General features: G+C 55.2%; 1 protein-coding gene across 1 annotated transcript in view; it reads right to left on the bottom strand.

Annotated features, from left to right (window-relative positions):
- GABBR2 (gamma-aminobutyric acid type B receptor subunit 2) overlaps nt 1-21450 on the bottom strand; it is a 329379-nt gene that overhangs the window by 65313 nt on the left and 242616 nt on the right. Inside the window, exons 9-11 of the mRNA XM_045840918.1 lie at nt 15253-15333; nt 11668-11818; nt 8857-8989 (exon numbers count right to left, since the gene is read on the bottom strand). Of these exons, the coding sequence (XP_045696874.1) occupies nt 8857-8989; nt 11668-11818; nt 15253-15333 (365 nt within the window). The remainder of the gene's footprint in view (nt 1-8856; nt 8990-11667; nt 11819-15252; nt 15334-21450) is intronic.

The raw sequence follows: 21450 nt of genomic DNA on the forward strand, positions 1-21450 counted from the left end.
CCGCACTGAGGGAGGTTTGTGTGGCGGAGTCCCAGGTGTCTCCCTTCTGTGTGGCGCTCGGATGCCAAATAAATGAGAAGATTCTAAGGGGCGCTAATGACTCTGTTTCCAATATGTTGCCACTGCTACAAGTCTCTCCTGATTCATCAACACAAGACAAACAGCTACTCCTTTTTTTTTCTCCCAAAGTCTTAAACATATTTACTCTTCTGCTGTTAACATCTTTCCTTCTCTCTGCTCAGCCCTAAAATGCTTGGGCCCCTCCCTCTGCACATCGCCCTGAACACATGTCCACGGGAGGGGGAAGGGGGAACTGGAGGCAGGCAATGCCCATCACAGTCTCAACTATGAAAAAGGGGGGAAAAACAATTAGAGCAAATCTTCAAATGGAAGGGAAAATCTATGCCCGGAACAATTGTGCTCAGCTGCTTGTTCAATTGATTTTCGGAAGGGCTGCCTGGCAGAGAGAAGGGCTTTCATTGCTCTTTTGGGGATCAGCGGGGAAATGGACACACGGCGTCTCCGCCAGGTCTGTTCTGACGGATGACTGGGGATGCTCCAGGCCTCCCGTCACCGCAGAGGCACCTGGGCCCCAGGCCAGGAAGTCAAGCAGCAGGGGGATGAGGCCGTGGTAGCTGGCAGGGTGCTGGGCGGGAGGGGAAGCCGCTTTCCCGCTGTCCAAGGTTCTGAAAAGGCCCTTTTGTTTGGTTCTGACTGCTCACCCCAGGCAACCACTAGCAAGAGGGCAAGGAAGACCCAGGCTGTCCAGAAGCCAGCTCCAGACCTGCGTTATGTACGAGGTCAGCCTGGAGCTGAAAGGCCTGGCTTCAGCCTGCGGCGTCTGGGGCCTGCCCTGTCTCCCTGGGCAGGGGGTGGTGGAGAGATGTGGTGTGTGTCCAAGGCAGTAAATCTCAGAAGAACACCCTCCATCAGCAGCTCCAGAGACCTTGTCTTGCCCAGGGTCCTTTAAGTAAGATCTGCACAGAAAAGGCCTGTAGGGCTCGGAGTAGGCAAAGCCTTTCTGGGGAAACGATTCAGGGACCCCCGGGAGAGTAGGGGTACTCTGGGGCCCCCGTCAGGGCCAGTGGGGCACCTTAGGGCCCTGGGGCCCATCAGAGAAAGGCCTCCCTTTGGGAAGGAGGCATTGCTGAGAGGTACTCCCGTGGGAGCCTGTTTGACAGAAGCCCCTCCTGCCGGCCCTCCCAGCCAGAGAACTTACTGGGCCACCGGCTGAAATTTAGCTCCCAGCACCCTGGAGGCCAAAGCTCCTGTGCAGGGCACAGAGCGTGACCCTGCCCTTGGTGGCCTTGGCTCAGGTGACCGAACAGTGCAGAGGGAGAGAAGGGGCCTCTCCTTCCCACCCTGACCCCACGGGTGCCCTGGACACTGGAGGTTGGGGGGTCTTCTGCAAGGGTGACATTCTCAGCATGGGCGGTGGCAGCAGGTGTGGGGGTGTGCTGGGAGGGGCTGCTGTGCGTCTCCAGGCAGGTCTGTGGACCACAAGGTGGATGAGTGGGTACTAGGGCGAGAGAGAAAGGAGAGGGTGGGCGTACCATGGTGACCGCAGTTGGTGTGAAATTTGTGGGCAAGTAAGAGGCATCTTTTAGGACTTCCAGAAATAACTGCAGCTCATATCGAGGGGTCCCCCATACTAAGTCTTCCCCGATTTGTCCCTTCGCTTTGGCCGCACTCCCTCCCCTGTCAGGGCATATAACATGCTAAACAGGAGTTATCTGTTTACCCACATCTTCCCATCCACGTGGCCAGCTCTCCATGGGCCTCAATCTGTGCCGTCCAGCTCTGCGCCTGCAGGTCCTGGCGCAGACTGGTGCCTTGGAAACGTTATTACATAAATGAATAAATTATAATAGTGAGCCAGGATGGCCCACCTGAAGGGGTGTGGGAAAGGGGGACATCATCTGCCCGTGGGCTGGAGAGCCCAGGAGCCAGAGAGCCCTTCACAAGGGAAGGCCTTAGGCGGCTGGGGACAGAGGGGATGGGGGTGGAGAGGCCACTGCTGTCGGGAAGGGAGCTGCAGCCGGCCCAGTGCCAGGCCCTGTGGCCACCTCCTCAGCTGGTCTGACCTGCCAGGCCAGGCTACCACCTAACCGTCTAATTCCTACTAGACTTGACCTTACTGGGAGACCAGCTGGGAGTTCCCAGGGAGCCTTTACCCTTGGGTCAGAGTCAGAAAACCCTACCATCTCTGGGAGGACTGGAAGAGGGCGTCATGCTCCCCAGCCCACTGTCTGGGCCCCCACGGCCCCTCCCCTCCCAGCAGCTGGCCCGGCCTTTGACCACCTTCTGACGTCACAAAGCACTCCCCCACGACCAGCCACAGAAACACGGCATCACAATGTAAAACAGCCCCCAAACCACATGATTATATTAGGCTATCTTTTAAGTGCCTCAAAAAAAAATCCCTCAGCAAAAAAATATCACAGATATTTATGGCCTTTCAACTCAAAGTATCAGTGATTCCTACTAGACTTGACCTTACTGGGAAGCCCGCTGGGAGTTCCCAGGGAGCCTTTACCCTTGGGTCAGAGTCAGAAAACCCTACCACCTCCGGGAGGGCTGGAAGAGGGCGTCATGCTCCCCAGCCCACTGTCTGGGCCCCCACGGCCCCTCCCCTCCCAGCAGCTGCCTGCCCCGAGCCCATTCCCACACCTCCTGTGAGCAGGTGATTGGCTGCTTCAGGACCCAGCGCGCAACCCCACCTCTTAGGAGGGGGCTGCCCTGCATCCCCCCTCTACCCCCCGCCCCGGCCCATTCATGCTCACAGGACAAGGTTGTAGTACTTCCAGTCTCTGACATGACAGTCTCCAAGAGACAAGCACAAGAACAAAGCGTGGGTTCTAGTGTAGACCTGGCTACTCTGTGGTCCGTGGACACAGCCTCAGTGTCAGCTGGGAGCTTGTTACCAATGTGGCATCTCAGGCCCGCGCCTCCCCAGGCCTACGGAGCCAGAATGTGCCCTTGCCAAGTGCCCAGGTGATGCATGTGCACGCTGCGCAGCACTGTCTGTGCCGACAGAAGTCGGCATGGTTGCCCCTCGGGAGGGCCTAGATGGCCGCTGGAAGGGGTAGGAGGGAAGGACTTACGGGGTGCTAGTAATGGGCTGCTTCTTGATCTCCATGCTGGATTCACAGCTGAGTTTAGTTTGTGAAAACTCATTGAGCTATGTGCTTAGGTATGCACATCTTTACTTCAATACAAAGTGAAAAAGTAAATAAAGGAGTCTGGCTTGTCAGCCAGGGGAGGCAGCTGGGAGAGCGGAGGCTGAGCCGCGCACGCGCCTCTGAGCTGACGCTGGAGCAGCCTGGGGCTGAGCTGGCTTCTCCTGGCTCTTACGTCCGACTCCGGTGGCTGACGACTCCTGTCCTCAGAGACCACACCTGTGTCATCCCTACCTCCCTCACGGCCTGTCCGGGGCCCTCTGAACACTCGAGGTGGCAGGGGTAGAGCCGCTGGGCTGTGACTCAGGAAGGTTCTGAGTCTGCCCCTGACCGTTCCAGCAGAGCAAGGCCACGTAAGGCCAGAGGTCCCCACAGATATGCCCACACCCAACAGACCAGCACCAGCCTCATTGACCAACCTCTCCTTCACCCCAAGCTTACTCTGCTCTATCAGTGCCTCTCAGCGGTGTCCATGGGTGAACTCAATCACCCAGCCATGGTCCCTCCTTCCCTCCCTCCCTCCCTTCCTTCCTTCATGTGAAAATGGCTAACATTTACTGAATCTTATTATGCGGCAGACACTAAGTGCTTTACATACACTCTCATTTAACCCTCACAACCCTGTTATTACCCCCACGTTAGAGAGGAATAAACTAAGGTTCAGAGATCTTAAGCAACTTAAACACACAACCGGGAAGCAGTGCAGCTGGGGTTTGAACACAGGCAGTCCGAACCTCTCTCATGTGTGAGCCAGATATACTGCAGGGATACCTAAGGAAACCAATCAGTAAGTGCACTGAAACCTTCAAACTATATACCTTAAGAGGGTGAATGTTTATGGTATGTGAACTGTATCTCAATTTTTGACAATCTGAATGGACAAAAATTTTGGTTGGGATCTGTGCTGACCACAACCCTGAGAATTTTGTTGATCTATTTCTCCTGGTATACACCAGCTTTAAAAAAAATAAAACTATTTCTTGGGAAAAAAAGATGAATGATATGCCTCAGATGTCTTCGGAGTCCCACGGAGCTAGTCCCCAACTTTGATACTGCCTCCCACGGCCGTGCATGACCCAGCTCCGGTTCTCTCTCCTACAGAGTGGGGGCAGGGAGCCCGGCCTGGCCGGGTGGTTGTGGGGACTCGGAGGAAAGGCTGCACCTGGCAGCACCTGGCCATGGAAACCACTGTGGAGAGGACTGGGTATCAAGGGGGCGCAGGCTCAGGGCAGTCGTGTGCCCCATGGCCAGGGATGCTCTGAGGGTGCCTGAAGCTGCTGAGATCTGCGCTCGCTGGAACCGAAGACCCACCTGAGTCTTCTCATCTCCCTGCAGAGCCCCTCCCTTCTCTCCACGCTCCTGATGGGGCTCCTGCTAAGACGCTACAAGGAAGGCGGGTGCCCTTCCTCTTCCCCACCCTCCTTGCTCCCTCTCCAGGCTGCCAGGGGCTGGGATCCCTGAGCCAGGTCAGCGTGTAAGCTATGACGGGGCCTTCCCACCCCCTGGCGCCCGGGTGCTGGCCCACACCCAGCACTGTCCTCACAGGCAGCTCCGTGCCCACAGGGGCCACGTTGCTATGGTGATTCCACTACCCACACAGCGTCCAGGGAGACAGCACGGTGTAGCTGGAGCTATTTGCAAGACTTGCTGAAACCAGGCTGGGAAGATTCTGGAAAGGGTCAGAAGGAGCGGGGGAGGGGAACTGAGTGTAGCTGCTTCCCCAGCAGCGGCTAGGTGTGTGTGCACGTGCTCACACACCACCCACCGCCCTGTCCGAGTTACTGCGGCCCTTCTGAGCAGAGGCACAGGCCCTAGAGAGACATCGACTTGTGATTGCCATAGGTTTCTTCCTGAGGTGATGCTCACAGTTTATCTTTGTCTTTAGTTTCTCTACTGAGCAGACAGAACAGTGACTCATATTGTTCCCCATCAGAAGCTGGCTTCAGGGTCTACCATGTCCTCTGTCCTGTGAGATTTCCCATAGAATACAGGGTAAGACCCCAGGAAATTATACAGTGATGAGGGGAGAGATGCCTATTCCTTCCCCTCCCCCTTCCCCCCTCCCCAAGTCGCCCTATGTTCTAGGCAGCTTGTCTGAATCAATTCATTCAACACACGCCACAATCCTGCATCTGTTATGCCCACTTTACAGATGACAACGCTGAGGCTCAGAGACGCCAAGTCACCTGCCGAGGTTGGAGCTAATGAGGGTAGGAGGTGGGAGAGAAACCCGGGCTGTGGTTTGGGATCTGTGCTCACTGCACCAGGTGGCCCTGCTTCTACCCCCTTCGCCCTGTGGGTGGGAGTTTAACTGGGGCAGCTTCCTAGGCCTGGAGAGAACGGAGGCCAAGGCAGCAAGTGAAACAGAGCAGCTGACCCCCGCATAGCAGCTGGAGCACAACCCAGACCACACCCAGTGGGTCCTACTGTTTGGGCTCTAAACCTCAGAGCTTTCAGCTTCCCTTCCTGGGCGATACCGGGAATTATTAGAGAGGTGACCCTGGAGCACTTTTGTGCTGACCTAGTTCAATCCAGCACCAGCAATGGATGCCTCTTCCCCACAGGCGTGAATGTGGGCTCCCTTCTGCAGAGCCTCTGAAGCAGCCCTGACTGCAAATAAATGAATCCTCGGGGGCAGGAGAACCGGGCCCTGACGGCCTCCCGGAGCCCTCGTGTGCGGAGCTAATGCTGGTTGTGAAGCACTTTATGGTTTATTCATGCCGCCTCGCCAGGCTTCCCAGGACAGCCTTCCCCTCGCGCAAATGAGCACAACTCCCAGAATAGAATGTCAGGCTTCATTAAAAGAAAAATCCCGGGTGTGGGGGATGTCCCTTTTTTGCTCTCCAGCCTGCGTCACGCGGTGTTTGAGGGATTCAGGTCAAACCCCAGAAAGCACCTGGGCTTGAGAGCAGGGAGGGGAGTCAGGAGCTTCTTTCCAGGAGGGAGGGCCTCTCCGAGGACAGGGCCCCAAGTCTCGCTGCGCCAAACGCCCAAACCCAGGCCTGGGTGTGTGCCCAGGCGGCCAGCGGCGAGTGGCTGGCACACGGGGACCCCCAGGGGGGACAGGGTGGAGCCCTGCTGCCCTTACTCCAGGCGGGGAGACTGAGGTGGGTCCCTCGGCTCTCGGGGACTCGCTGAGGGATCAGAGCACGGTGTCAATGAGAAGTCACCAAACCAGCCCCGCCAGCACTTTCACTGCGGTCTCTTCACACTTGGGGAGGGTGTCCCCCGGCACAGAGGGGAGAGGATATCCTTGTTCTTCTCACTTAGCTTCCTCAGGGTGCCTCAGGAGGGGCCCAGGAAAGCTGCCCACGGACACACATGGCACCCGGGGAAGTGCAAGGCCCCCCAGGGCACAATGATCACGCCGATGCAGAAACGAAGGAGACTACACAGGCTTCACACCTTCCCTCAAACGAGCAAGACTGCCATGTACTGAAGTCATCATCCTTGCCCACGGGGTCACCCCCTTGAAGGAAAAGACCCACCACTTCACAGCCACAAGGACGTCTGAGCAGCTCAGCTTCTCTGAACTCCGGGCACGCTGCTGCTAGGCATGTGGGGCAGAGGTGGCTTCTGAATTCTCCTTCTCAATCCCCAGAAGGGCAGAATGAAACAGGGGGCCAGTGCAGGGCTCGGGACACAAACTCTGAACAGGAAGCTGGGAGTGAATGAGCCCTGCCATACTCGGGGTTTGACCGCCCTCCCATTCAAACCCCTGGCTCACCCAGAGAGGACGGATGCCTGAGTACCCCCCTGACCTCACCACCCATCTGGGGTACCGGGGACACGACCCCCACTTCTCAAATGGAAAGGTTCCAACAAAGTAAGTGTGTTTCATCTCAATTGCTAAACAATTCACTTTGAAGTCACTGGTAACATTAACAATTCCTGACTCCATGTAAGAGTCAGTCCATCTGGGAATCTGCAGACATCAAGGGGGCGTCATTACACACAACAGAGGGTTCCAGGGGCTCCCCTCTTCTCCACCTGCTGTCTCAGAGCACAGGGCACCGATGTAGCCCAGACAGTCCATGGGGGCGGGGTGGTGACCTGCAGCAAGTATTAGGGCTCCCCTAGGGGGCGACACTGAGACATCAGAGTAGAAATACCACCTGAAAGAGTCTGCTTCGCAAAGAGGGGGCCTACATTGCTCTCAACAACAAGAGAGGAAGAGAGGGAGAGAAACATGGGTTGGTTGCCTCTTGTACACGCCCCGACCAGGCACCAAACCCACAGCCTAGGTATGTTTCCTCACTGGGAGTCACACTGGTGACCTTCGCTTCGCAGGACAATGCTCAACCAGCTGAGCCACACTGGGCAGGGCCCCAGTTATTTTTTAAATTTATTTTTAATAAAAAAATTTAAATTCTCACATAAGGACATTTTTTCATTGCTTTTGAGGGAGTGCGGGGGAGAGAGAGAGAAAGCGAACGTGAGGGAGGGAGGGGGAGAGAGAAACATTGATGGGAAAGAGAAGCACCAACCAGCTGCCTTCTCATATGCGCCCTGACCAAGGACTGAACCCGCAACCTGGGTATGTGCCCTGGCTGGGAACTGAACCCTCGACCCTTCGGTCCACGGGATGCTGTCCCAACAAACTGAGCTACACCGGCCAGAGCAAGCCCCGTTTTTGAGAGATCACAGTAGTCAAAGTCCAGAAATAAATCTCGACAGGTCATCCTCATGTTAAAAAGGAAGCAAGCTGATGCTACTTTCCACCGGGAGTCAGCGCTACACAGTCGCCAACTGCTGAGGTACAAACTCCTTACAGTGACCACGACGACGACGACAACTGAGCAACAATTTACAATGTGTTCATCAACTTTCAAAATAATATTTCTAAAACATAATAGACAAGTTACACTGTTTTGGGCTTCCTTAAATATATGCATTTTCATGGGGGCGGCGGTGATAGAGTCCCCAAGGGAGCCAAACACTGGGGCTTGAGTGGGAAAAAACAGTACTCTTACGTGAAAGTAAAGACATACATATGGTGTGTACGTCTTTGGCATTAAATTTTCACGAGGGGTGATTAGTAAAGAAAGCCTAAAAAGGCTCCTTAGGGGGCAAATAGGAAAACATGGTTGGGAAGCCCTACTTGAGCAGAGAACAGCGACTGGGACCTTTCCTACAGGACTTGGAGTGACCCACGCGGACCTCCCTCCTTGCATTCCTGACGGTGCCCGGGGTCAGAGGGCAGACCTGTCCCCTCTCAAATGGCCCTGGCGGTGATTCTTCTCCCTCGCTTTTCTGGGTTATCCAGCCGTTCCTCAGTGGGCCGTCTCTCAGCAGTGGCCTGTCAAATCCATACTTTTTTCCCTTGTGAAATACTTTTTATTAGCTTATAGGAGGTAAAGTATTTTTTAATTAAAAAAAATTGCTGTTCAAGTATCGTCCTCTCCATTTCACCCCCCCCCCACCTCCCCCCTGCCCCAGTCACCCCCACCTCCCACCCTCAAATCCATACTCTGAATTTGACAGGCAATACTTAGGTCCGTTCTGCTCTGCAAGCAGCAACCTACTGCCTGGTGAACTGTGTGAACAGCCGAACAGGCGGTCTCCTGCCTGTTCATGTGCTTTCATGCCTTTCTGGGTTTACACACGCGTTTCTAATGGCTGAGGTCACCAAGAAGACCTCAGACCACGTTCCACTGGAACAAGCAGAATGACTTACTGTGCAAAGGGTTTCGAAGGTCTTCTCGGAGACAAAGGACCCATCGAGGCCAAAGAGAAAGATGGATGCGTAGGACAGCATCCCTCCCAGGATGATGAGGTTGTTCATGTAGGGGCTCGACATCTTTATCAGCCTGGCAGGGGAAGGAGACACAGAGTTAATGGAACTGGTAATGTGGCTGCTCCTTTGACGACTGTTTTTGACTGGGTGCACAGTGGTGAAGGCTGGAGGGGCAGAGAAAAAGGTAAGCCCTGGTCTCCTCCCCCTCCCCAAGACTGTGCCACCTGCTGGGGGCTGTTTCCCCCACATGGAAGGACCCTGGACAGCTGTCAATTCCTAGCTGTTGATTTTCCTGCCTCCTTGGTCAAGTTCACCTGCCACTTCTCTAGAGACAGCTTGTAACATCAGTTTCTTCAACCATTCATTTTTAGTTTACACAAAAACATTAAGTCAACAGGTGTCTGTGGCTGGGGCTGTGTCTAGAGAATTCTGCATTGACCTTCAGCACCCAGCCGCAGTGAGACGGGAGGGGGCCCCACCGCACTCCCCCGTGCTGAGCGGACCAGGCCCGGGAGGTCTCCTGGCGGGAATTCAGGTCTGCTCAGCAGTTGCGGCGAGTGAGCATCCACTTTGGCTGCCCGAAGCTCCCGCTGTCCCGTGCACAAAGAGGGCCACACACGTGGGTGACACGCCTCTCCCAGCCACCAGGTGATGGGGGTGGACAACAGAGTCCTTCATCCCACCCCCTCCCCCTGTCTGCACCAGGCTGCTGTGGGGGGCAGTTTTTATACTCCCAAAGTCCACTCCTCTCTCTCCCTCCCATCAGGAATCCCACTGTGGCTCCCAGCTGCCCAGCAAGCCAGGACTGGGTTGAACCATCCGCTGGCTCCCCACACACAGTCCGCTCAGAACATCTCGAGTTTTCAGGTACCCCATGATCCAGGTGTTCTTTTGCAGATTGTAATTATGGGCAATTGTTCCCTGAACATTATCCTTTGCATTATGTACTTTTACTAATCCTTCCACATTCAAAGAGTGTAATGTGATATCAAAGTGGTAAAGAGAAAAAAGCCTGCTGTAAATTGTGGACCGTTTACAGGGCCTGTCGAGTTGGGAGCGATGGGTCCAGCACACGGGCCCTGCAGCCCCCAGAGGCGCGCTGTTGGCAAGGCGAGTAGTGGCTGAGCTTCCTCCGCTCCAGAAGCACCGATCACACGGACTGGGGCACCTGTGAGCTGAGACGAGCCTGGGTTCCTGGAGGTCCTTTCGCAAACTATGACCTGCAGGGGCCCTTTCGTTCTTATTATCTCAGGGAGCTGAGCAGGAGAGAGGCCAGGAGTTCGGCAGCCTTCCCGGAGGAGGGGGCCTTAATGAATAAGCAGCATTTTGGAAGATAGAAGTGAGAAGGGTTTACATTTGCAAAGCCAGTAAAAAATTCACATGGATGCCAGCGTACTGGAAAGAGTAATGACAATTTTCCCCAGGAGGCCAAGATGGGTAGTTAAGGAATTAAAGGCATTTAGACTTAGGATAGGGGCAACTTGCCGTTGTGATGGGCATTCTTGAAGCTTGTAGGAAGGGATCTAATGTTGAGACCTATGTGCCCAGGCCTTGTGCCAAATGCTCATCATTCAAGGTTTGTAGGGAGTGGATAAAGGTTGCGCGCGTGCACACACACACACACACATATTTTTTTGTGGCAGTATATGTGCTATTGGTGATAAATGCAATTAAACAACAGGTGAATAAAACTCTTTTTTGTTCTTTAGGAAATAGGTTTGGCCTAAGCAGTAGCTACTAAGCCGCACACCCCCCACCCCTGCCACAAAAACAATGGCAAAACCAATCTAGACCTTGGAGCCTCCTTCTTTACAGAGAGAAGAGAAACAGCTGTTCTCCTGGAACCAGGCTCGCTGCTGGCAGCCCTGGAGGCCCCGCAGCGTGGCTTCTGGGCACGGTGGCAGAGCCGTGCTGCCCACGGGTGGGCACGGAGCCTGGGACCGTGAAGGCCCTGCTCTAAGTCTCTGCTGGGCCTCTCCCCCGGCAGGGACCAGGCAGGGGGCTGGGATCAGGGATTTGCTGGGGAAACCACAGAAGCTGCCCGGGCTTGGTAAACACCACCACCTGCGGTGGAGGCCTGTTCCACAGACAACTGACCGGAATAACTCAGACAGCGAGCTGCTCTCCTTGGGAGAGTGAAGGGCAAGTGTGACGGAAACGACATCAAGACCTGGAACCAAGGGGACGGGCTCTGCCACCAGCAGCAGTGCGGCCTTGGGCGGGGGTCCTGGTCCCCGAGCTTCAGGGCCCTCCTCTGCCGTCCAGGGAGGGGCTACCTGGACTGCAACGAGCTGTACTCTGTGGGAAATGCCCGGCCCTGGACTCAGTGATCTGCTCTGACGATGCTCCCTAAAATGCCGGGGGTGGGGCAAAGACACTGCGGGGTGCTGTCTTGCAGCCTTCTCCTCCTGGACCACCACGAGATGCATGAGCAGAGCCAGCGCTCTGAGAAGGCCCCTAGACTTACATCCTTCCGTTTCATTTAACCCCGTCTTCCCCAAACCTACCTGACCAGGGGCTCCTGTGCAATGAGCAGCCTTGCCTCTGTGTGTGCATGGGTGTGTGTGCATGGGTGTGTGCATGCTCGGGAAACATCTAATAACACCCTCGAAACTGAGTGGCACGCTTTAGAAAACTGCCCTGAGGTCTTCTGTGCCCCCGGGGAACCCGCCACGTGATGCTCCTACACTTTGTCTGTGAGGGCTGTCACCCCAGAGGGCGTGGTCCAAGAGGAGGGCATGAGCGACTTACTTCTGGTTCCGGTTCTTGATGTTGAAAAAGAGAAAAGCGCTGGCCATGATCATCCCCAGGATGGTGAGGGCAGAGAGGATGCTGTAGAGAGGTAGGGAGATTTTCCGGAGCTGCTCCAGGATGATAGTCTTGTCTTTTGGGGGTTCGGATCCTAGAAGGCCAAAAAAAAACCAGGTATCAGCTGAGCCCAGTGAGGTCAGTGCCCGGGAACCACTTGGCCTGGATTCCCTGACCTCTGCCCCCCGTGCCCGAACTCTGTGCGGGGCGCGTCTCCTGGGTGAGCTCGCGCTGGTGGTCGGCCAGCCTGCCCAGCGGGGAGCCTCAGCCAGGACTTCTCTCTTTCCCTAGAGAGAATCAATAAAGGGTTTGTGATGCATTTAATAGCCATTAGAAGACTAGAATTTGATTTGGTCTAATTATCCTGTTGAAAAACCATTGCCATTTATTCCCAAAGGTAGCAGTGGCTCAGAAGGGGCAGGGCTGGGTGCCAGAGTGGGTACCTGGGTGTCACTGAGGGTGAGGAGCTTGGCTTTGGCTTCAAGGACTCTGTGCCAACACATGACAATGACCATCCCTCAACAGGGAGGAATTCTGCCAGTTCCTCAGAGATGTGTGTGTGGTCTGGTCCGGCTGCAGATGTTCTGCCTCAAGGACATTGTTATAAAAACTCTCTCCGGTTTTCCATTTTCATAGCACTCGCTAACTGTGGGGGGCAGAAGCTATCTGCATGCCCTCCCTTCCCTGCCGTGCCAGGACCGGACTGAGACTGTGGGGCTCCGAGGCTCTGGGGGACTGCAGAACTGTCCCTGCTCATTCTTCAAGGGCACCGGGGATCTGGGGAGCCCCGAGGGACACAGGGCACACTCATCTGCACAGGAGCCGGCACACCTGTCCTGTTTCAGTTTTACCTGGGATGGGGTGGCGTGGGCGGACAGACAGAGGGACGCCCCCCACCCCCACTCCACTTCTTGCAAATCCTCTTTCTCGGCTGCTGTTTCAGGTCCGGTTTCTGCTGCAGAACCGTGACGTGTTGGGACTTTTCCCTCCAGTGGGAGGGAAAATGTGTGGAGCCAGCCAGGTGCCCAGGCCTGGCTGACCCTGGGAGCCCCGAGGAGCCCGATGGCCCACCCAGGTCGTGTGGTGGGTGCCACCCTCCCTTTGTGCCTCTCTTCCCGGGAGAAAGGCAGAGGGTGGGCAGATGTTGCTGCAGGGGTTGAGAGCTCTCCCGAACATCTGTGTTTAAAAAACTCTGCTAACAAGTTCAAATGTGTTTGGAAACATCCAGCAGTTAAGAGGCATTTGAACCATCTCGACAGTCTAGGGAAGTTGCCAGGTTCGAAAGTAGCTGGGAACCTGCTGGCGTGGTGAATGTAAACCTTTGAGCGGTTCCAAGTGAAGAGGTTTTTATAAGGGGTGGCTTCAAAGGCTAAAAAGTCAGGGCAAAAGCAGACACGAGGTGACAGAGGTAGCCCCATTTCTAGCTTCCAGTGACAGCTCAACGTCTGGAAACTTCCTCCCCTACTCCCCATGTTCCTCCTCCCTCCGCCCACCTGTGGTCTGGGCTGCAGGAGGCCAGCTCAGGTGACTTCTGGCTCCCAAACACCACAGCCATCCTGGGGGCGCCCGTGAGCTCTTGGCTGGAGCAAAAACCCTCTCCGGGCCCCGAGAAAGGGGGCGAGGTTTGGATCAAATGCTGCGTGATGACCGTGACCACTAGTTGTTTGTGTAGAAACAATGTCAGAAAGTTGATGGTGGCTCCTCCTCCCCATGCCGCCTTCCCTTCCCAGGAGAGGGCGCCTCCCCAGGGGGATCTCAACTAAGACAATAGGACTCGTCAGAAGAGCCGGTGACAGCAGTGACCCTGAGTGTCCCTTCTTGCACCTCACTGGGCCCATCCACTCACCACTCATCCACTTCCGCCTGAGCTCCACCTTTCACCATTCTGTCATGCGTCACCATTCATGACGGTCTCCACCATTAATACCCACCTGCCACCACTGGGCCCAGTGCTGGGTGCCAGCGATTTGAAGATAAACAAGACACAGTCCCTGTCCTCAAGTAACTTACACATGAGCCACACACAAAGAGAAAGGCAGTAATAAGCAATAACATTCACCGAATGCTTCCTAGGGGCTAAACACTTCTCAGGGGTTTTCTCAGTCGATCCACCCGATAACCTCCTGGGTAGGAAAGATGATTCCCATCTTGGTGGGCGGAGTGGGAGTCGGCGACAGTGTTCTAGGTGTTAAACGGTTTTTATAGCCCGTTAAGTGGCAACGCTGGCAGGATTGGAACCCAGACCTGCTTAACTCCGAAGCCTGTGCTCTATCTGATGCCATGCAATCTGCCTCCAACACCACTGTCTGGGTGGCTGATGCTCTCAGGCACCGGGAGGCCTAAGCAGGAGGCAGGAGGCAGAGTGCAGCTCGGCCTGATGGCGTCAGCAGGGGTTGCAGAGAGCACAGTGAGCAGTTGGCTGTTCACCAGGAAGACGAGGAGGAAAGGGTGGCCTGGGCAGACGGGCCCGGCAGAGGCAGAGGCATGGTGGCGTCTGGGTGCATTTGAGGAACTGTGAGCAGTTTGGTGTGGGAGATCTGAAGGGGAAGGTGGGGACGTGGGGAGGGGTCCCTCTGTGGAGGGAGGCCCCCTGCTGTGCGCAGAGGCCACCAGAAGGGCTCTGAGCAGAGGCGGGCAATGTCGGCACGACACGGTGGTGGAGGCGTGGCACGGCCGTGAGGGACCGAACGGACTCCAGGGGGTTCAGACTGGTTCCAGCCCGTCCGCCCATCCATCCATCCATCCATCTCCCCATCCACTCATTCATCCCTCCATCCACCCACTGCTTCCGTGACTCGTGTGTTCACCTGTTCATTCATGCACTCACCCACCGGCCCGTCTGTCACTTGATCAACCACGTATTCACGTTTTCCTAAAATATCACTGAATATCCAACATGTGCCAGACCCTGGGCTGGCACCTGGAATTTAAAACCAAACTGGTTCCAGTCAGAAAGCTCATGGTCCAACAATCTAGAAATTTCAATACAGAGTGAGAGTGGCCATGGTAAAGGCAGAGAAAAAAAATCTGTGAAAGCCAAGAGAAGGGAGCCATTAGCCCACTTGGGGGCAATCAGGGAAGCCTGCACAGAAGAGGTGTTATTTGATCTGGTTCTAGAAGCTGAGGAGGAGTTCTTCAGCTGAGGAATCTGAAGAGGGAAGAGTACCATGTGGAGAGGTCTTATTACCAACCCAACCAAGTCCTTTCCCAGGGGAAGAGACAGAGCTAGATTTAGCTGGACCATGTTTAGAAAGAATTGCTTCTGGCCATCCTCTGGTTTAACACAGATGCCTTGGTGACAGCCAGCACTCATACAAACTCCAGCGACCCACCCCAGGAGCTGGGATCCAGCTCCCACGTGAGCGATGCGGACCCTGTGCTCAGAGAGTGAGTTATGTGCTGAGAGAGAGGATGTTCCCTCCTTCCCACAAAACCAGGGACTCAGAGCTTATCCTTAACCCTCAGATAATATCCAGGCTTGGGAGCAATTGAGCAGACCCCCTCCTCCAAGAAGCCCACCCACCTTACCTTGGAATCTAATGGTGTCATTGATGATCTCCAGTGTGTCGGCCACAGCGTTGTACTCGCCCACCTTCACCTCCCTGCTGTCTGTGGGGAGCAACAGAGAGGGGCTGGTTAGACCCGAGCCCCGTCTTTGTGTCTGTCTGGGGGCTCTGGGTCTCCCTACGGGCCCCGACAACATTCTTGCAGGCCTTTCCGGCCCCCAGGTAGAATCATAAAACTTCTGACCTGACCTAGGCCGGAACAAACACTGTCTCACTCTGTCTCGTCAACTGCTTGTCTGTCCTTTGCTGTGCGTGTACAGATGGGGAGCCCACGCCCCCATAATTGGATTCTCTGCCCGTTACCCAGTCCTTCCTGGTCACTGAGCTGAGCGGCTGCTCGGTAACACTCCCCTGCCATCTAACTCTGCCCTCTGGGGCCACACAGACAGTCTCTGATCCCTCTGCCCCAGGGCAGCCCTTGAGCTTGAAGACAAAGACAGACCACCCCCTGACACGAGCCCCCACCCCCTTACTGAACATCACTTCTGCCTCCCACCCCACTCAGGCCCTTCCTCGGGCCACGCTCCACAATGTCACTGTTGGTCTGATGCAGTGCAGACCTGAGGGCCGACCAGCGCACTTCAGGTGTGATCTGGGCAGCGGCTCGCGGAGGAGACCATTGCCGCCTTCAGTCTGCACAGTTTATCTCTGTGATGCACTCTGAGGCGGCGTGAGCATTGTTCAGAGGACACGCTGCTCTGCTGTCATGCCGGGCACGGAGTTTCCTGTGTGTGTACTTGTGCGGGTGTATTTTTAGACCAGGTGATACATTCGAATTTACCTTCATCCTAGGTACTATTCTGGACCAGGGTGGTGGCAGGAGGAACAGAGCTAGTAATTAGCTTTGACAATGGTTTCTTTTTTCCCATGTAAAATGTGGACACCTGAGTGATCAGTGGGTGGGAAAGATGGGGAGCAGGGGAGTGAAGTGAGTGCCTGGGAGGCCCGGATGCCATTCCCCAAACAGAGAAGCCAGGAGGAGAGCAACTAATGCAGAAAGATGGTAAGTTCCCATTTGAACGTGCTGGGCCTGAGGCACCTATGGACCATCAGGGTGGAGATGCCCTTGACTCTGGGCTGAGGAGAGGGACATGAGGCCATCAGCAGGTAACTGGGAGTTGGAGCAGAGGGCAGCAAGGGCACTGCCACGGACAGGCCCAGGGAAAAGTGAAGAGGACCACAGACATTCTACTGGAGAGCACCAGCCTCGGGGGGACACTGGGAAGAAGTGGCCAGGACACTAGCAGAGTGGGCATCGTAGAAGCCAAAGAAAGGGACAGTTTCACCATGGAGCTGGCCAGCAATGCAACACGCCACCAAGAGGCTGGGACAATAAGCCCCTTGAGCAGAGGGTCAGGGGATTTGGCATTGGGGGATGTTGGAAACCACAGGTAAAGCAGATCCAGGGAGAGGCGGGGTTAGAGGCAGAGGACCAAAGGGGACATGTGTGGGAGCAGGGGAAGGAGCCCCCAGGGCAGAGCAGGCTTTGACAGGGGTGGGGAGTGGGCAAGAAGGGACTGAGGGGATTCACTGAGCCCCACGGTGTGCCTGGATCTAGGCTAGGAGTTTCCTACGCCATTTTTTAGTCCTCACAGTTGGGTGGAGTAGGTGGCTTCAGTCCCACTTTACAGACGAGGAAACAGAGGCTTGGGCAGTTGTGGCTGTGCCCAGGGTCCCGCCGACACTAGGACCTGAGTCCAGGGTCAAAGCAAGGACTCTTCCCTGCCATGGGGCTGCCTTGATGGGGCCCCTGAGAGGGGACAGTTCCGAGTGGAGCTGACCACTCCACGGGCCCCTGTGCCTCCTGAGTGTATTAACTGCAGAGAGGAATGCCCACCCGCAGGACAGGCGGGTCCCCGGAGCTGCAGACCCTGGTCCTCAAAGTGCCCAGAGGTCATAAAGCAACATGCACCCAGAGGAACTGCCGGTGTGGCTCTGGCTCCAAGGGAAATGCAGGTGCCCTGCTGGCCCCTTAAAAACATTCAGGAAACGGAACCAGGAATCCCATTGGCTGGCCACCCTTCTGCCTGCATTCCGCTGACAGTGGGGTGGAAAACAGGGCTATAAAAGTCACTTCCTTCTCCCGCAAAGGTCTCCCCACCAAAAGGGGGGGAATCACACTGTGCTGGCGGCTGTCGCTTACCTGGGTCCCCCAGTTCCTAAATGTCACATTAGCAGACCCCGCTGGGACCTCCAGCATTCTGGCTCGGGCCTTTTTGAAGTCTCAGTCTCCACAGCTCTTGTTCTCCCTCACCCCCACCCCAAACAGGAGGCCCTGATTTATTTATTTGGTGTGGGGAGGCAGCGCATGAAATATTCAGGCTGATCAGAATAAATCATCGGAGCCGGGAAGTGGTGTGGCTGGCCCCCGCCTCGCCCCCAGCCGCACAGCCCACCCCTCTGACTCACAGGCCCTGCTGCAGGTCCCCTGGCACCAAGATAATACGCAGCTTCCCACCGTGACCATAATCACCATAATCTCTCCCTGGAGGCGGTGCCTGGAGGCTCACGGGAGCCTCACACCTTGCATTTAAGGGCTCGTAGCAAACCGTGTGTTGGGTATAATTCACCCCAGTCTGTAGATGAGGCAGGAGCCTCGCATAAGTTAAATGCATGCTCAGGGCCGTGTGCTGGGCACCAACCAAGTGGGCGCCTGAACTTGGGTCCTGTAGTTCTGAATTGGGAGCACTTTGCCCACCCATACTGAACAGGGCTACCGGCCATTCAGCCCACATTTACAGAGTGCCTACTGCACGCCAGGCCCAGCCTGAGATATTTCATAAGAAACAACCCCTCAAAAATATCAGTGTAGGTGGTGGAAGATGAGGTTATTTCCTCATCCTTGACCAAGGATGCCTTGGACATCTGTGCTGGAGTCAGGAGATACAGAGATTAAGAAAAATTCATTATCTCTGACCTTGCAGTGCAGTGACTGCAGCCCCGCCCAGCCCTACCAGGGAGGTAAACATCATTCCCACCTGCAGACAATGTTTCCCTCCCAGCTTGCTCCCTGTGAGCAGGTGGCTATAACTTTCAGGGTGGCTATGAGAGTAAGAGAGGAAAATAAAGGCAATTTCTGGCTTGGGCCTAACTAATAGTAAGTGTTCAATAAATTAGAGTTATTGGAGTCATGATAAAAGTCACTGCGGACTACTTGCTAGGTCCCCAAACACTCTGCATGTTTTCTTACTGCTACTGGTTCCCCACAATGGTCCCTCTGCTTGGAAGAGGGCTTTCTCCTCCCTCTGCCACACCAACATGTCCAAACTTCATCCACCTCTTCCAGGAAGCCTTCCCAGAGTCTCCCCATCCAGCACCTCATTCTCTGTGAGCTCAGGGCACTGGGTGATGGCCCCCGTGTTGGAGCAATGCCCTAGGTGTGCCCAGGCCTTGTGATTCCTGCTGCTGACGTCCAGGCAGCATAGAGTCCCGCCCCCTGCACCCTGCCTAGAGCCCCTCCCGGGTCTGAAGGCAGACAAACGGTGTTCCCCGTGTTCTTCCATCCCCCACAGCCCCAGGGGGTGGTGACTATGATAGGCGCCCGGCACCTCCAACTTCCAACTTCTTCGCTGCTTGCTAACTCCATTGTACAAACAATGCTAACTGCCCACTTGCATACAGACTGGCCTGCGGACTGTGGACCGGGGGATTTACAGGCAGACAGAAAGCTCCACTGGGGGTCGGGAGGTGGGGGTATCAGGCAGAGGGAGGGGGGCTGCAGCCCGGGGACTGTCACTTCAGACCGACCTGCCCCACGCGCTCTGCTGCAGGTTGTCCCTGACTCACTGTGTGGCCCGGACAGAGGATTCTCTGTCTCTGGGACTCAGTCTCTCCGCCTGCAAGCTGCACTGCAGGGGTCCCAGTGGCTCTCAGCTCCGGCCAGGCCCTAGCGTGACCTGGGGAACTTCTAGAAAACAGAGATGACTGGTCCCGGTGTGGACCTGTGATATCAGAACCCCTGAGGCTAGATCCTGGGTGGCGGTATTTTTAAAAGCCCCCTAAGTGGACCCTAAGGCACGCGAGAGCTGAGAACCACCGGATTATGCTGAGGGCTCTTCAAGCGATACTTTCTGTTTGTTCTCAGAGGCTAAAAATACCGAGAAACCGAGGGCTCCCTGTCCCACAGAACAGCACTGGCTCCTTGTGGGCAAACAAGGAGTGTTCTCTTTTAAAAGGTGCACTACTTCAGACCTCGGATTCGGATGGCAGGTCCCACTGGTGAGGATTTGACTGCTATAAAGAAGTCCAGTGCGAGAATACTCACTGGCACCCACGAGGTGGCTGGGAAATGGCTGTCATCACAGGGGGACGCTGCCTCCCACTGGCCCTGCAGCAGCCCCGGTGGGAGAGCCAGTTGCAGGGTCTCCAACCTCCTGTTCGGCTGGGTCCCCGCATCCCGCTGCAGGGGCTCTACTCTCCTCACTCCCAAATGCCTACTGGTCCCCAGTTGGCTCTACATCTGAACTGAGAGAGCTGTATGCGTACTTCAGGGTTTAATCATTCTTGCAAACAAATAGACTCAGTGTATGACTCTGAGGTTTAACACAAAAGATGATCTTGCTCTTGGCTCAGTGGAAATCAAAGATGCTATAAGATTACTCCATTCTAGGACATCCCCTCCCCCCACAAAAAGCCCTCCTAAATTCAGGTAGAAAGAGCTCTGACTGGAAGACAGACGCTTGGAGCTCATCTTAGCTTTGCCATCCGCTCTGTGAGGGGCCCTGGGCAGGGCCGGCGCCTGCCTGGGTCTTGCTCCAGCGAGACGGCTGCATGGGAAGATCGCTGCAGCTTCCAACTCTTGTCTGATGATTCTGCTGCTGCTTTGAAGGGTCTCTGTCATTTGAAGCTGAAAGCTATTCCTCAAGGCTTCCCCTCACAGGTCCTGGCTCTGCCTAGAGGCCTCGCATAAACATCAGCTCCCGTTCCTGGCGGTTCTTCAGAGGTGGGAACGCGGCAATTTCAGGCCTTGATTCTGCTCTTTGCCAGGACGGCCTGCCATTCCTCAGGAAGCCCTTCCCTGCCCCAGTGAGGTCCCTGGGGAGAGAACCCACAGGGTCGCTCCTCTCCCTGGGGTGGAAGCAGACCGAAGCAGCACCGAGCAGAGAGGGACGTGAGCTCCCTTGACCTGGGCCCTCACACGCCGTGTCTGTCTCCCCAGACAACGTGCCCCTGCCACAATTTTAGTAAGTTAACTTCACTGACTGTTGTTTTGAGATATTTTTTTCAGGCCAAGGGGATGCTGGCTAAGGACAGGTGTGTCCATTCACTCACTCAGACTGGCCCAAGGGCAAAGCTAAGCGCCCGAGGGGACACCGGACACAGATGAATACAACAGGCCATCTGCCCCTAGAACACCTCTTTTCTCTTCTTCTTGCTACCTGTCACTAGTCTTCCAGAGCGCATCTCAGATGCCACCTTTCCCAGGCAGCCTTCCTAGAACCTGGTAGGTGGAGCCAAATGCCCCTCCTCTAAATGCCCTCAGGTATCACACCCGCAGGTGGGGTCCTGAGTCTGCTCCTAACTGTGCCCAGGGCTCCTGGAGACAGCACCCTCTGTGCCCAGCCAGCACCTGCCATGCAGGTGCCAGGAGATATTGTTTAGCAACTTCAAAATCCCAAACCATAGGACCCTAACCAACAAGAATGTAACCACATCAAAACTGAGAATTTTTGTTCAACAAGGACTTAAAGTTTATAGACAAGTGACCAAATGGGGAAAATGTTTGCAAAGCTTAAATTCTAACGAGGGACTGATACCTAGATTATATAAAAAAGAAAAAAATTCTTGCAAATCAACAAGGAAAATATAGTGCCCCCAAAATAACAGGGGTCAAAGGATCAGAGCAGACGGTGAACATACGTCTGACAACCACAGGAAGGAATGCCCAGACCATTAGTAAGCAATGAAATAATATGTGAAACCACAACATGATACTACTTTATACCTGCAGACTGGCATCAGGGAGAGATCTGGGAACACCAGGTGCCGGTGGGAGGTGGGGACACAGGAGTCCCCGCCCCGGTGGGAGTGGAGACGGGCACTGAAACAGACCTGGAGGGTTTTGGCATGTTTGGTGTCCACATACCTTCCGACCCAGCAACTCTGCCCAGTTGGGTCCATAAGGGGCACGTAGAAGGACCCTCATTATTTGTGGAGGCAG

Source organism: Phyllostomus hastatus, unplaced genomic scaffold, assembly GCF_019186645.2.
Source record: "Phyllostomus hastatus isolate PE091 unplaced genomic scaffold, TTU_PhHast_1.1 phas_contig_34, whole genome shotgun sequence".
Taxonomy (NCBI): Eukaryota; Metazoa; Chordata; class Mammalia; order Chiroptera; family Phyllostomidae; genus Phyllostomus; species Phyllostomus hastatus.